The sequence below is a fragment of the Mastigoproctus giganteus genome, chromosome 6, assembly GCF_048544385.1.
Source record: "Mastigoproctus giganteus isolate SK-2022 chromosome 6, ASM4854438v1, whole genome shotgun sequence".
In the NCBI taxonomy this organism is placed as follows: domain Eukaryota; kingdom Metazoa; phylum Arthropoda; class Arachnida; order Uropygi; family Thelyphonidae; genus Mastigoproctus; species Mastigoproctus giganteus.
The window spans coordinates 156,578,965-156,592,958 of NC_143580.1; the positions used below are offsets into that span (position 1 = coordinate 156,578,965).

At 36.3% G+C, this 13,994-nt stretch overlaps 1 protein-coding gene across 2 annotated transcripts in view; it reads right to left on the bottom strand.

Moving 5' to 3' along the window:
- Positions 1–13,994, bottom strand: part of LOC150084679 (NF-kappa-B inhibitor cactus-like) — a 123,597-nt gene that overhangs the window by 14,833 nt on the left and 94,770 nt on the right. For both annotated transcript variants that reach the window (XM_090375424.1, XM_090375423.1), the window contains exons 5-6: positions 13,731–13,819; positions 2,082–2,360 (exon numbers count right to left, since the gene is read on the bottom strand). In XM_090375424.1, coding sequence (XP_090231550.1) covers positions 2,082–2,360; positions 13,731–13,819 — 368 coding nt within the window. The remainder of the gene's footprint in view (positions 1–2,081; positions 2,361–13,730; positions 13,820–13,994) is intronic.

The following is a 13,994-nucleotide window of genomic DNA, read 5'->3' on the forward strand; positions in this document are numbered from 1 at the left end:
AAATTCTATTGGTCCACTTGATATCAATGGTTTAACTGTTGATGATCCAGCTCAGGTTGCTGACAAACTAAATACATATTTTTCATCAACATTCACAAACACAGAAGTCATTAGGGAAGGGGATACATCAGTTGTATAACTTTTTTTTTTTACATTATTTTTACCAAATCAAGAGGCAGTCCAGTGAGAAGAGCAGAAAAGTAGTGTATGCCACAGCTCTTCTCAGTGGCTGCGTCCTGGATTAGATCAATTGTATATTTTAATGTTATGGGGAATACAGGTTTTTTTCCCCTTTTCTTACCAACAGGTAAGGTAAGGGAGCAAAAAGAAGCAACTTTTATCTGCTTTTTTTTTTTTTTTTTTAGAAATTACTCCAAATGTTTCCTATTTCTTTCTTTAAACTTTGACCTGTTTCCAATCTTGCTAATAGTGGAACTAGCCCTAGACAACTGCAAGTCTAATATAAATAAGTTTACTCTAACTTTTCAAACTTCCATCATAAACTAAACTCCCAATTCATATGCTAAAATTACAGCAGAACTTCGGTTATCTGGAAGTCAGTTATCCGAAGTAAGTTGAAAGGCTGATCTTTCTTCATTTTTTTTTATTAATGGTAGTACAGTAAGCTCTGGTTATAGTGATCACATTTGCAAATTGAATTTTGGTTATAATAAGCAAAATATCAAGTTTACTACCTGTTTATAACAGATTGTACAAACAATAAGCTGAAAACTGCAAATTGTTTTTATTGTTTTATGGTTGTGTCCTCTAGAATTCTACATGACCTTTAGAAATGTGCTTAAGAAAAATATCACAGAGACTACTGGGCTTTCTTGGAAACCATGAGTGAATTTCAGATTAGTTTAGCTCCAGATTCAGTAAGAATAATATTGGCCCAAAACTGTGCAATTTATAATTTTTCTCAATTTTTAACGGTAAAATGTGAAAAGAAAACGTGTAGTTTTAACATTGCAACAAAAAACAGAAATTATTAATAGAATTAGAAAAGATGAAATTTTAGGAAATCTCTCCAAAGAGTTTAATGTGGGGACTTCAACAATTTATGACATCAAGAAAAATTCCAATGCTATAACAGAATTTGTGTTGATTATGGATAGTGAAGGAGGATCTAGCAGGAAAAAGATGATGTCGAAACTTGAAAATGCCGCTTTAGAGAGTGCACTCACTTTATTTTTTTGTTTTCTTCAGAGCGAAGTTCAGGTCAACCAGTGTCTGGCCCAATGTTGTGTGAAAAAGCAATGGATTTTAATTGAAAATTAAGAGGCAATAAAGATTTTAAGGCAAGCACAGGTTGGCTGAAAAACTTTACACACTGAGACATGATATACGTGAACTAGATATTCAGTGCGAGAAACTTTTTGCACACAAATCGGCAGCGATGTCTTTGTAAGTTTGCTTCAGTTATAGCAAATTATGAGAAAGAAAATGTTTATAATGTTGATGCTTGTTTTTTACAGTCATGCTGATGAGACAAGCTTATTATGGAAAGCATTACCGAGAAAAACCCTAGCCACTAAAAGAGAAATGTCTGCACCAAGTTTTAAGATGAGAAATGAGCAAGTTACAATTGCTATGTGTGCAAATGTCACTGGGACACACAGATTGTCCGTGCTCGTTATTGGCAAGTCGAAAAAACCGAGAGCATTTAAAAATCTTTCTAATTTTCCTATTTTGTATAAAAATCATAAAAATGCCTGGATGGATGTTTCTGTTTTCCGAGATCTGGCTTATATTTTTTTTTATTTAATCAATCTTATTTAATTTAATTGTAAGGTAAAATTAAATTTATTTGATCTTTCCTTATTAAATTTATTTAATCTTACTGGAAAAAATATCCTGAAAATTTTCCAGTTTGATTATCTGGAAGAGGTCTGACATCAATTATTCCAGATAACTGATGATCTACTGTACTACATTTTTTAGCAACTTCTGAGTTTGGATCTGTCTTAAAAATATATATAATAATAATAATAAAAGATTTACATTCATAAATGCAGATATATATACTTTTATGAATGACAGCTTTCATAACATAATCATATTTTCAAATGGTGTGTTACCTCATCGTCAGATGAATAACTATTGGAATCAGAAGATTCAACAGATGCAAGTTTCCAATTGTTTTCTGTCATATGTTCCCTTAACACATTCACTATATTTGGTAGCAATGCATTCTTCGGATTTATTTTTTGTAGACTCCAAGCAATATCTAGAGGAGTTTGGCCACTATAGTCTTTCACACTAACTGTGGCATGACACTTAACAACAAGATGGTCGACTAGATCAAATTGAATATTTTCTACAGCATAATGTAATGGTGCTCTTCCACTTTTGCCATCCTAAAAAACAACAAGCAATATGATTTTCAATAAATTAATGATTATTAAAAAAAGACATTTTACACAAAGAAATTTAAAAATTATTATTAATATTTCTTTGTAATAAAAATTAATCATTTTCATTATGTGTAAATGTAAGAAAGACTAAACACCATATGGACCTATAGAATTTCCTCTATATATTTTTTCTTTATACCCGATTCTGAGGTTAGAATTGAAAGTTAACTGAAATTTGGTTTAACTAATATTTGGTATACAGCCTGAGAATATAGCTGTAATCACTGCCAAGTTGTTCACTGCTTGTGCTGGCTGAGCTAGTATGAGCACAGAGCTGGGTTTGCATTAACAACATCTCCTTGTGTAGGAATGGACTGGTCTGTGACTCTGACGAAGGCTCAAAGTTGGGAATGGCTGACATAAGACTGTAGTTTGCACATATGGCAACCAGTATTTGAGTGTCTGCAAGAAAGAATGGTTTGGCATTGAGATCTTTCTGAATTTGAAGATGGAATTATCACGGGGGTAAGACATGTAGGTGCCAGTATCTCAAAAACAGCCAACATGGTTAACACATGGACAACCAGCCAAAGATTGCATGTGGGACAGCCACATGTGGTCAATGCCCTTGTGAGTGTCACATATCTCATAACATAGCAGTGATGCAATACAGTGGCCCAGCTAACCACCTAATATGTAGGAATATCAAGGCCAGTATACACGTGTACTGTGTGCCAAACATTAGCTTGTAGAGACTATGGCAGTGGATGGCTGTCACAAGTACCCACACTCACTGCAGGGCACAAGAAACTGCATCTTGCATGGACACATCAGCACAAACACTGACATGTGAAAATCTGTTACCTGGTCCAATGAATCTTGTTTCCAACCCATCATGCTGATGGGCATACCCGCATCTGGAGAAAGCAACAAGCACCTGGATACACTGTTGGTGTTCAGCAGGCTGGAAGTGGTGGTGGTGGTGTTATGATTTGGAGACTATTTTTGTGGCATGTATCATTAATCAATGGAATGCCTACCTTTCTATCACTGCTGACCAAGTATACCCCTTTGTGATGACAGTATATCCAGACAACTCTGGTGTCTATCAACAAGACATACCAGGCCATAAGGCCTGGCAGATTGCCAAATGATTCCAGGAATATGAAAAATGAATTCTTCATCCTCCTATGATAGCCCAACTTACCCACATTGTCAAGTGGATGGTCATAGCATTGACTATCCATCTGAATGTACAGGAATTGATGGACACATACAATATATGGGTAGTAATACCACAGGACACCCTGTAACACTTTGTGGAGTCCATGCCAATATGTGCATCGGCTGTATTACAGGCAAAAGGTAGCCCATGAGATATTAGGTAGGTGTTGCCAATAATGCAAAGCTAACTCAGTGTATTGTAGTTCTGAAATTGCTATAAAGAGCTCTGTACAATTAATTTCAGTTAAAGGAAGGTTGACCTGTTAGTACATTTTTTAAAGCCACAACTGCTAGCTTTATATATGACAAATTCAGTTAAATTGCATTGCTGATAGTTGAAAAAATAAGTTTCTGTCATGCCCTAACTTGCACTTCATTTATGTGAAAACAAAATGGCTGCCAATATTCAGACATGTAAGACACATGTTTATTTACCTAACATCTGTGAAGTAAGTAATAACTTTGTGGACTTTACATTTGTTACTAGAAAAAGGATGCAAAAGAAGCATTCAGAAGCATTAAAAAATTTGGGGATTGTAGAGTGAGAAGTGGTCTTTTTAAAAATTATTGAGCAGAGTATTTTCCATAGGAAGGAAATAAGGGAATTTTTTGCAGAAGGTTGCTGCACAACTCATTTTAATTTACCACAAGCAAAAACAGAAATAGAAGCTTTGCTGGTATTTTTTTTTATGAGAACACATAGTCGCCCATGGATATATCTGTTCAGTTTGTGAATTAAGTTAAATTTGCATGGTTTGTGTGATTAAAATATGTCCAAAAGACTCAGCTGAATTGGGAAATCTGTTGGACTTATCACTGAAAACCAATGTAACCACCCATTTAAAGTCTATGAGAATTTTTTAGTTCTAGTTTTATGAAATTTGAAGTGCCATATTCATAAGGTGCTAAAGGAAAATAAAGGGAAATCTTAAATAAAGGTACACAACTCTAAAATTCATGTAAGGCAAATTGGGAGTATCAAGAAGAATATGTTATAGAAGGTAAGGTCGATCATTTTTTTTCTCAATAAATGAAGCACAAAATAGCAAAGAAGAGTTTTTTCACACCAGACTAATTGTATATGAGTTGCCAAGAAAAATTAGAGGATTTTTTGGTGTTGCAAAAAGCTAACACTGGAAAACAAACTTTTAAAACTTTTTTTTTTGGATATTAATTTTAAAAACTAAAAAAGAGTAAAGTTCTTATATTTAATTGTTTTTTTATTACTTTGTCATGTCTTTATTTTTATTTAATCTTAACATTAATAAGTCAAATGAACCTTGAACCTGGCAAATGTTGAAACCCACAAAATTTTTAAAATATGTGATACAGAGCAGTGTATACAGATATTGTATATTTTCATAAATTATTTAAGGAATGTTTATTTTGCTTTGTACAGGTAATTTACATAGCAGTGTTTATTGTTATCTAATACAGAATGAATAGTTCTGTATGAATAGTGTTTATTGTTATCTAATACAGCATGAATAGTTTCATTACAGAAAAGAAGAATGCTTCAAAACTGTGATCATCTGATGCATGGTATAGATCAGTGAGTCTCAACATGGGCAGTAGTGCTCCCCTGGGTGTGTTACAGCCTTTCGGGGGGGGGGGGCTTGACGTGACTACAAACTTTAGGGGGAGTATTGACATTTGGCGATCTGATGTGACAGTTGAGATATTTAAGTTTAATTTTATTTAATTCACAAATCATTAATTTTTAAACTGTTTTGTCCCCGGTAGAATGTATTTAATAGTCTCAATTGATGGAAATAACACTATAAATAGTGTGTGCTCTTTAGGAAAGAAATTCTGATAGTGGCCAGTGTCATATCAAGGAATGGGAATATTAGCCATGCCCCAGCACTAGGTAATGTTCCAATGGTGCCTTGAGGGAAGTTGGAGTTGTTTAAGCATAACATTAGCAGAAGGGTTTTTTTGCAGTTTCCTACCATGAGCAGCATAAAAACATCCTATTTAGACTGTGAGTTTGAAGAATATTGCTTACAAAGTAAGGTGTAAAGTGATTACACCTTATAAAGGTGTAATCACTTTAAAGATTTGGTTGATTTGGAAATACCTGTCTGGGTAACAAATCTATTCATTTGCAAAGTAGAAGACCAAGAACTTAGTTTGCAAGAAGAAATTGTTGAGCTTCAAAATGATGAAGAATCAAAGCAAATCTTCAACAGCAGAGGATAACAAGTCATGTGGCTAGAACATCGTGAAATTTCCTGCTCTATGGAGAAAAGCAAAACTTCTATATTGCCTTTTCATCTACTTATGTCATTGAACGAGGATTTTAGTGCAGTGAATCGCATACTAATGAAGAATCGAAACCATTTGGATATTGTTAGTCGTGGTAACTTAAGACTATTACTATCCAAGTATACCCCAGATATCGCAAAGTTAGCCAAAACTCATCAAGCTCAAGGATCACACTAGTATTTTATAATAAATCTCAATTTCTTTACTCTTCTATAACTATGTATGTATATTAATAAATCATACTAAGAATTCAATGTGTAATCTAAGTGCAATAAAAAGACATGATAAAAGCAATCAGTAATAATCATTGAAAATATCTTTTATGCATTATTAATATTTTAAGGGAAGAATAGGAAGCATTGGTATATACTTAATCTGAGGGGTACGTTGGGCACAAAAAGATTTTGTAAGGGGGGGGAGGGTAATGCTGGTATAGATGAATGCATGTTATGGTGATATCATAATGGACTTAATCAGTATAGGACTTAATCATATGCTTACCTCTGCTTACTACTACTATTTCCAGATAAGTTAGTTAGGCTACAGAAATAAATTTGATTTGTTTGAAATTAAAATTAATTGGAAATAATGCACAATATGTAGCTGAGTGGTCAAGTGTGAGAGTGCAGTTATGCATATGCATCTGAGTGTACCATGGTTAAAGCCTGCATGACTGTTAAATATCATTAACATGTTCACTGCTCGCTATATTTGAGAGGGTGCAAATGCACAGTAATTTTCAGAATATCCGCCTAAAAATAAATAACGATTGAAAAGTAAAGTCTATAATTCATAGCTAAAAGTGAACATAACATTTAGTTTTGTGCCAAGCTATAAATTAAAATTAATCTTAAAATTTCATGAAAAATTTATTCCATGTAGATAAACTAACCTCAACACAAGCAAAAATAAATAAAACCGTGTTTTATTTGTTCGAGTCATGGTTGATGATAAATAAAAACCAAGAGTTGCTGCTAACAAATTCAGTCAGCATGCTGTCACTGAGCAATTATTAATTTCATGTGTCATGCACATTCTTTGATGTCATCTTGACATGTACCACACTCCTGAGTCAAAACATTATGACCACCTATCTAACAGGGTGTTGGACTGTCTTTCCCCATTATAACCACTTGCCTGGCATGGCATCATTTCCATAAGACCACGAAAAGTATCCTCAGGTATTCTTGACCAGCTATACACAAGGCCATCCTGGAGTTCGGCAACAGAGCGAGGCACTGGCGTGGACTGGTGAATGCTGCATTCCACAAATGTTCAACAGGATGTATGTTAGGGGAATTTGGAGGTCAGAAGAGCACAGAAAATGTTTGGACATGATCCTCAAACCATTCCTGCATAATGCAGGCCTTGTGACATGGGTCTTGTCGAAAGACTCCAGTGCCACCTGGATACACAGTCAACACATAAGGCAAAACTTGGTCTGAAATTATCCATGAAAACATCCCCCTGACCCTGATACCACCACTGTTAGTCTGTTTTCATCCAACCATGCAGTCTGAGTTGCAGCCATTCACCTGCTCGCTGTCGAATAGATATCCATCTATCAGCATGATGGCACGGAAACCTTGATTCATCATTAGCATTAGTAGAGGCATTTGATGCAAGAAAGCAAGCTTATTCGGCATCAGCCAAAAAAAAAAAAAAAAAAAAACCCCACTCCCATTTCACCCCTCTGTTCGTTCGAAATACCTGTCCAGTTGAGCTTTAAATTTGTTTAGGCTATCAACTTCAACAACAACAAGTGATGGAAGTCGGTTCCACCAACCAACCACCCGCTGGCCAAAGGCACATTTCCGCACATCTATCCGACATCCGTCCTTCCTCAATTTGAATTTATGCCCTCTGAGGTGATTATTCTGAGCAAGATGAAGAATCCCATTGGCATTGAGCATGCTCAAACCATTCAAAGCCTTATACACCTCTATTAGATCACCTCGCCGGTGCCTAGTCTCCAGACTCTGTAATTTGCAAAACTTAAGCCTTTCTTCGTAAGAGCAACCCTTTGTTCCATTCACTAATCTTGTTGCCCTTCTCTGTACCCGTTCCAGCAGTTCTACATCCTTCTTGAAATGAGGCCTCCAGACCTGTATACAGTACTCAAGATGTGGCCTAACCATTGCCTCATACAAGGGAATAATCACCTCCTTATCCCTGCTAGAAAAATTCCTGTATATCATTGACAAGACACCATGAGCTACTCTTGCAGCTCGTCTGCACTGCTCAGAGAACTTCATATCTGCCTGCACAATTACCCTCAGGTCCTTTTCATTCTCCACCACTGTCAGTGTAGTACCGCAGAGTTCATACGTTGCTCTGGGGTTACTGTTTCCCATATGTAGTACTTAACATTTGTCAATGTTAAACTTCATTTGCCACCTCTCAGCCCATCTGTTCAACCTTTCCAGATCCTGTTTCAGCAGCATAGCGTCAGTAGTGTCCTTAACGACCCTGCCAACCTTTGTATCATCTGCAAACTTGGACATTAAACTTGATATCCCATCATCAATATCATTCATAAACACCGAAAACAACAATGGACCCAACACTGAACCTTGAGGAACTCCACTAATAACATTAGTCCACGTTGAGCAGTGTCCATTGATTACCACTCTCTGCCTTCTGCCACTCAGATCAGGCAATGCTTTTCCAGTTTTCAAATTTCCAGGAACAGTGCTCCCATGACCACTGAAGACAGAGGTGTTGATAATGGTTTGGTCAACATGGGCATACAAACAGGTTGCCTACTCTGTAGGTCTATCCACAGTAGCATCCAGTGGATAGTGTACCTAGAAACATTTCTCTGTGCACCCTGGTTGTAGTCTGCTGTTAACTAAGGGATCATGAGCCATCTGTTGTCCCAGACAGCATGTGCCAACTGCCATTCACTTTGACTGTCAACAAGTGGTGGTTTCCCTGTCCTAGCATGTTTGTGTGTGTCCTTCTTTGGACCACTCCTGCCACATCTTCACTATGGTGGTCCTTGAACAGCCAACAATGGCTACAGTTGCTAAGATGCCACCCCTCACCTTCCTAGTGTTGCAATATTTTCCCCATTCAAACTCTGTCAGATCCTGACTTTTCCCCACTGCACAGGCTTCATGCTGATGAACTGACAGGCACTACACAAGCTGTCACTACATATGCTGCACTGTTGGTTCCAGGTGCTGTGGGATGCGTCCACTCCTAGAAAATGTCATAATGTTTTGGCTTACTAGTGTACATGTATCTGCAGCAAATATATTAATGATTGCATTCATTGTCAAATTAATAAATTGTAAATTCCTCTGACAGAGTAATTATGCTGAAATATAAACAAGAATTTTTTTTGTTTAGCTTTACAATAATGAACAATGTGCTTCAGAGAATTTGGCAATGAATTCATACTGAATGATGTTGCCATGCACAGCATGGCAACATCATATTTTAGATCATAAGACATAAAAAAGTTAATGGTTGGGGGAGGGAAGGGAGATAGATAAAGAAAACAGCTGATGAAAGATAAAATATATAATTTTACTGCTATTTAAGTAGCTCATAAGCATGGGTTTGTTAAGGGAAAGTCTTGTCTGACAAATTTGATTGGGTATTGATGTGGTTACAAAGGAACTGGATGCAAAAAATAATTTTAATATCATATACTTGGATTTCAGGAAAGCTTTTGACACTGTTGTGCATGGAAGACTACTATACAAATTGGAGCAGAATGGTACTAAGGGTAAGTTGCTACAATGGATAAAAGGATGGTTGAGTGGGAGAAGACAGAGGGTGGTAATCAATGGGTGCTGCTCTTCGTGGACTAATGTTATTAGTGGAGTCCCACAGGGTTCGGTGTTGTGTTGTTGCTTGTTATTTGGTTTTCAGGTGCATTAGCAACTAAGGCCATATTGCTCCTACACTTGTTTTCTTGCATCACATGCCACCACTATTACTACTACTACTACATTAGAAAACAAGCTTATGCTGTTATAACATTTTATGTTAATAAAATTAACATTTTATTAACATAAAATAACATTAATAAAATTAACATCGATGTTTGTAAACCAACAGCTGTTTTTAACACAGTTTTTTATAGTGATTTCAGAAATGTTACTAATTTTTTTTGTATCGCTTACCATTTTTTTCACAAATCACTTAAGTTGATGTCATGAGTTGCATTATTGAATGCATTAAGTCAGAAATAAATGGCGGGAATTTGTAAACTAAATTATCACACGTTGGCAACACTGCCTTCAGTCATTTGTTTCTTGAACTTGAGAGCTCCATTCAACAGTGTTTATCAGTGTGAGCTCAAGTTTATTTTTGAGATTATCATGTTAAACTTGTGCTGAAAAAGTGAATAAAATGTGTTCATGTAAGTGTTTGAACAAACAAAACTTATTTTGTTATATTTGTGGAAGTTATGCAGTCCTCAAGCAGAGACAAGGTCTTATAGAATTTGTAAAAAAATATGCATTGTGCTTATTTTAAAAGGAGTGAAACTCTGTGACCAAGATAAAAAATGAGCTCCACATAAAGTTTGTTGAACCTGTGTTGAAGCATTGATTTGGCAGAAGCCAACAAACCACTGTGATAACTGTTATTTTTGCCTAGTAAATGTAGAGGGATACAATGCAAAGAGTAAGAAGAACATTGTGTATCCTAATATTCCTTCTGCCATTATACCAGTCTCACACAGAGATAACCTATCGATTCCATGCCCTCCACTTATATTGGAGAGCTTGTAGCAGGAGAGAGTGCTGAAAGTGAAGCTTCTGAAGATGAAACTGGAGTCTACACACCCGGAGGCATTGAGTTCAGCCTTCAACTGTTTTCACGGCATGAATTCAGTGATCTGGTAAGAGGGTAAGAGATTTAAATTTACCAAAGGAATCTGCGGAACCCCTTGGTTCTAGACTTAAGTCAAAAAATCTTCTAGCACATGGGATTTTTTCTCATGATACAGACACAGAGAACAAGAACTAGACCCCTACTTTCCTAAGGCTGATTATATGGTTTTTGCAGTAATATAAATAACTTAATGAACTATTTAGGAATTAGTTAACAATCCTACAGTGGAGACTTTTTATTGACTCATCAAAGAGGAGTGTCAAAGATGTGTTGGTCCATAATGGAAAAAAAATATGGGTCAATTCCAGTAGCTCACTATGTGCATTTGAAAGAAACGTATGACAATATTTGTCAATAACTTGAAGAGAAGTTATTGACAAAAATTAAATATGAAGAACATGGTTGGTTGGTCTCTGTTGACTTTAAAGTGATAGGCATGCTACTTGGCCAGCAATCTGGCTACATAAAAATGCCTTGCTTTTTGTGTGAGTGGGACAGTTTGGCAAGGAGTAAGGCCATCCCAGTCAAGGTCTGGCCAAAGAGGGGTAGTTTGTTGCCCAGATCAAAGAACATAGTTCATAAATCACTGATAGACACCCAAAACTGCCCTCCTTCCATCCTTCCACAACAAACTGGAATTGATGAAACAGTTTGTGAAAGGGCCCTCGGGAAGGTCTCTGCTTCAACTACCTTTGTTACTGAATTCCCATCAATCCCCCAAGAGAAGCTAAAACAAGGTAATTTTTTGGACCTCAAATTTGCGAACTGATGAGGGACCAAGATTTTCAGGGAACTATGAATAAACAGAAAAACAGGCATGGATTATTCAGGTCTGTTGCTGAGAACTTCTTAGGGAACAACAAGAATCCAGACTACAAGAATATAGTTAAAATTGTTGGCACACTTCAAGGAGCTGCGCTGCAACATGTCAAGGTACATTTTTTACACTCCCATGTCAGCTACTTTCCAGAAAATCTAGGAAGTGTTAGTGAAGAACAGAGTGAGAGGTTTCACCAGGACATTAAAGAAATGGAGATGAGGTACCAGAGGAGGTGGAATGTCAACGTAATGGTTGACTATTGCTGGATGCTGAAGAGGGACTGTAAAGTAAAAGGACCTGCTAGACAAAGAAACAGAAATTTGACCTGTCATAGATCAGTTTTCAAAATGATAGGTGAATGTTTAAAGGACTTTTTACCACACTGTCCTTTTTTAATAGTGTTTTCAACATGCATTTAAATATAAAAGTATGTAAAAGTAGCATTTTGTTATAATTTCAGTGCACAGATTCTGTGTCAAAATAAAAATTTATGAGAAATCAAGTTTTCTTGTGATTTCTGAAGAAACCTGATATGATGGAAACAAATGAGTCATTTTTGAAATCAGCATTAGAAAATGATTCAGAAACACCACTGACTTTTTTTTCAAAATGCAGAGAGTAGTGTAATTACTTTTCAATGGTTCTGTGCACTATTTATCTTTGCCCAATCAATTCAATTTATTCAGTCTACTATGGAAAAATATTACTTTATATATATTACAGATGGGGGGGGGGGGCAAAACATAAAGGGCATAAATATTGCTTATATATGACATAAAGTGATGACAATCCACTGGTGGGGAAATACTGATACCATATGTTAGAGGAGGAAATTTTGTTGATTTTGAGATAACCGTTTTGGTTACGTAAAAGGACAGAAAGGGGGAAAAAAAAAAAGAAGAGAAAGATTGATATTTACTTATATTTTCCAATAATGAATTAAACATTGCATTTTAGATATTTCTATAACAAAATCAAGAGTGAGATAAATAATATGAAATTTCATAAGACTTCTTTTATTATTTATCAATATCTTTATTGATAAATAATAATAAAACTCAGTGATCACTGAATTATGATCACCCCCATCTGTAATGGACTATGCCACATAGCTCGAAGTTTAAAAACACAAACAGCTCCTTATGCTAGAGCAGTGGTAATTTGCACCTGGTCATTCAAGTCAAATTGATAAAGTAACAGTTATATAATAAAGATATCATGGAGTTTCAAAAGGGCCCAATGACTGTGGGAGCTCGTGCATCAGATGCTTCCGTAGTGGAAATGGTACATCTTGTGGGCTGCTCATGGTCTACTGTGGTTAGGATGTACAATGAATGGTGTCAAACCATCTCCTGCTGACAGAACTGTAAAGTGTTACACAAGGTGGATGTTCATGTTAAGGGTGTAACACACTGTACATGCTCAATCTAAGTTGACGTCAAAATACAATATAGGAATGCAAGAACAATATCCCAAATGACAATGCGCGACACATTCAGATGTATGGGGTTCCACAGCAGATAGCCCAAGAGACACCCTTTCCTTATTGCTAACTGTTATTAATAGTGAATGCTGAGGTGCCAATAACACACTGTTTGGACACGGGAGAAATGGAAACGAGTGTGCTTGTTGGGGATAAGTTCAAATACCTGGTATAACTTGTTAATGGACGCCTTTGTGTATTGCGCAAGCAACACTAGTTCATGATTCGTTGTGCATGGTGCCCACTATCCAGGAAGGTGACTGTGGTTGCTAAATATGGGGCATGTTTTGTTGGTAAGAACTGGGACCCCTGGTGCATATAGACCAATGTTTCACTGGTCTACATGCACCAGGCCTATGGCAGCTCTTAGGACACCCTTGCCATATTGCATTTTTTTTCCCAGACAGAAATGGGAAAGACGATAATGCACCATATCAATGGGACCTTACTGTGCACAAGTGGTTCAAGGAGGACAGTGAAGATATCACTCATCTTGATTGGCATCCAAGTTTGCCTGACCTCAATCCAATTGAACACTTGTAGAAAGCCTTGCAGGCAGCATGTACAGATAATATAGATGTCTTCAGACATATAGTGGAGTCAATATTTAGGCAAACAGCAGCTGTTATCTGTGTGAATGGCGGCCCAACATGGTGTTAAATAGATGGTCATAATTCAGTGATCACTCAGTGTATTTGTTTACAGTTTAATAGTGAACAAAACTTACTTGTGCATTAATATCTCCATTATTAGATACAATATATTCCAAGACTTTTTTATGTCCACCTATAGCAGCTAAATGGACAGCAGTCTGACCTGAAAAAGAAAAGTATGTAATCTATACTATTTCTACAATCATTGACATCTGTAGTTATCATACTTTTAATAATGGATGTTACACTCCTACACAAACACACAATGTGCAGTACCTTTTGTTGAAAGACATTAACCTACTCTATTCACATAAGCTGTTGTTTCAGGTGGTTTTTGG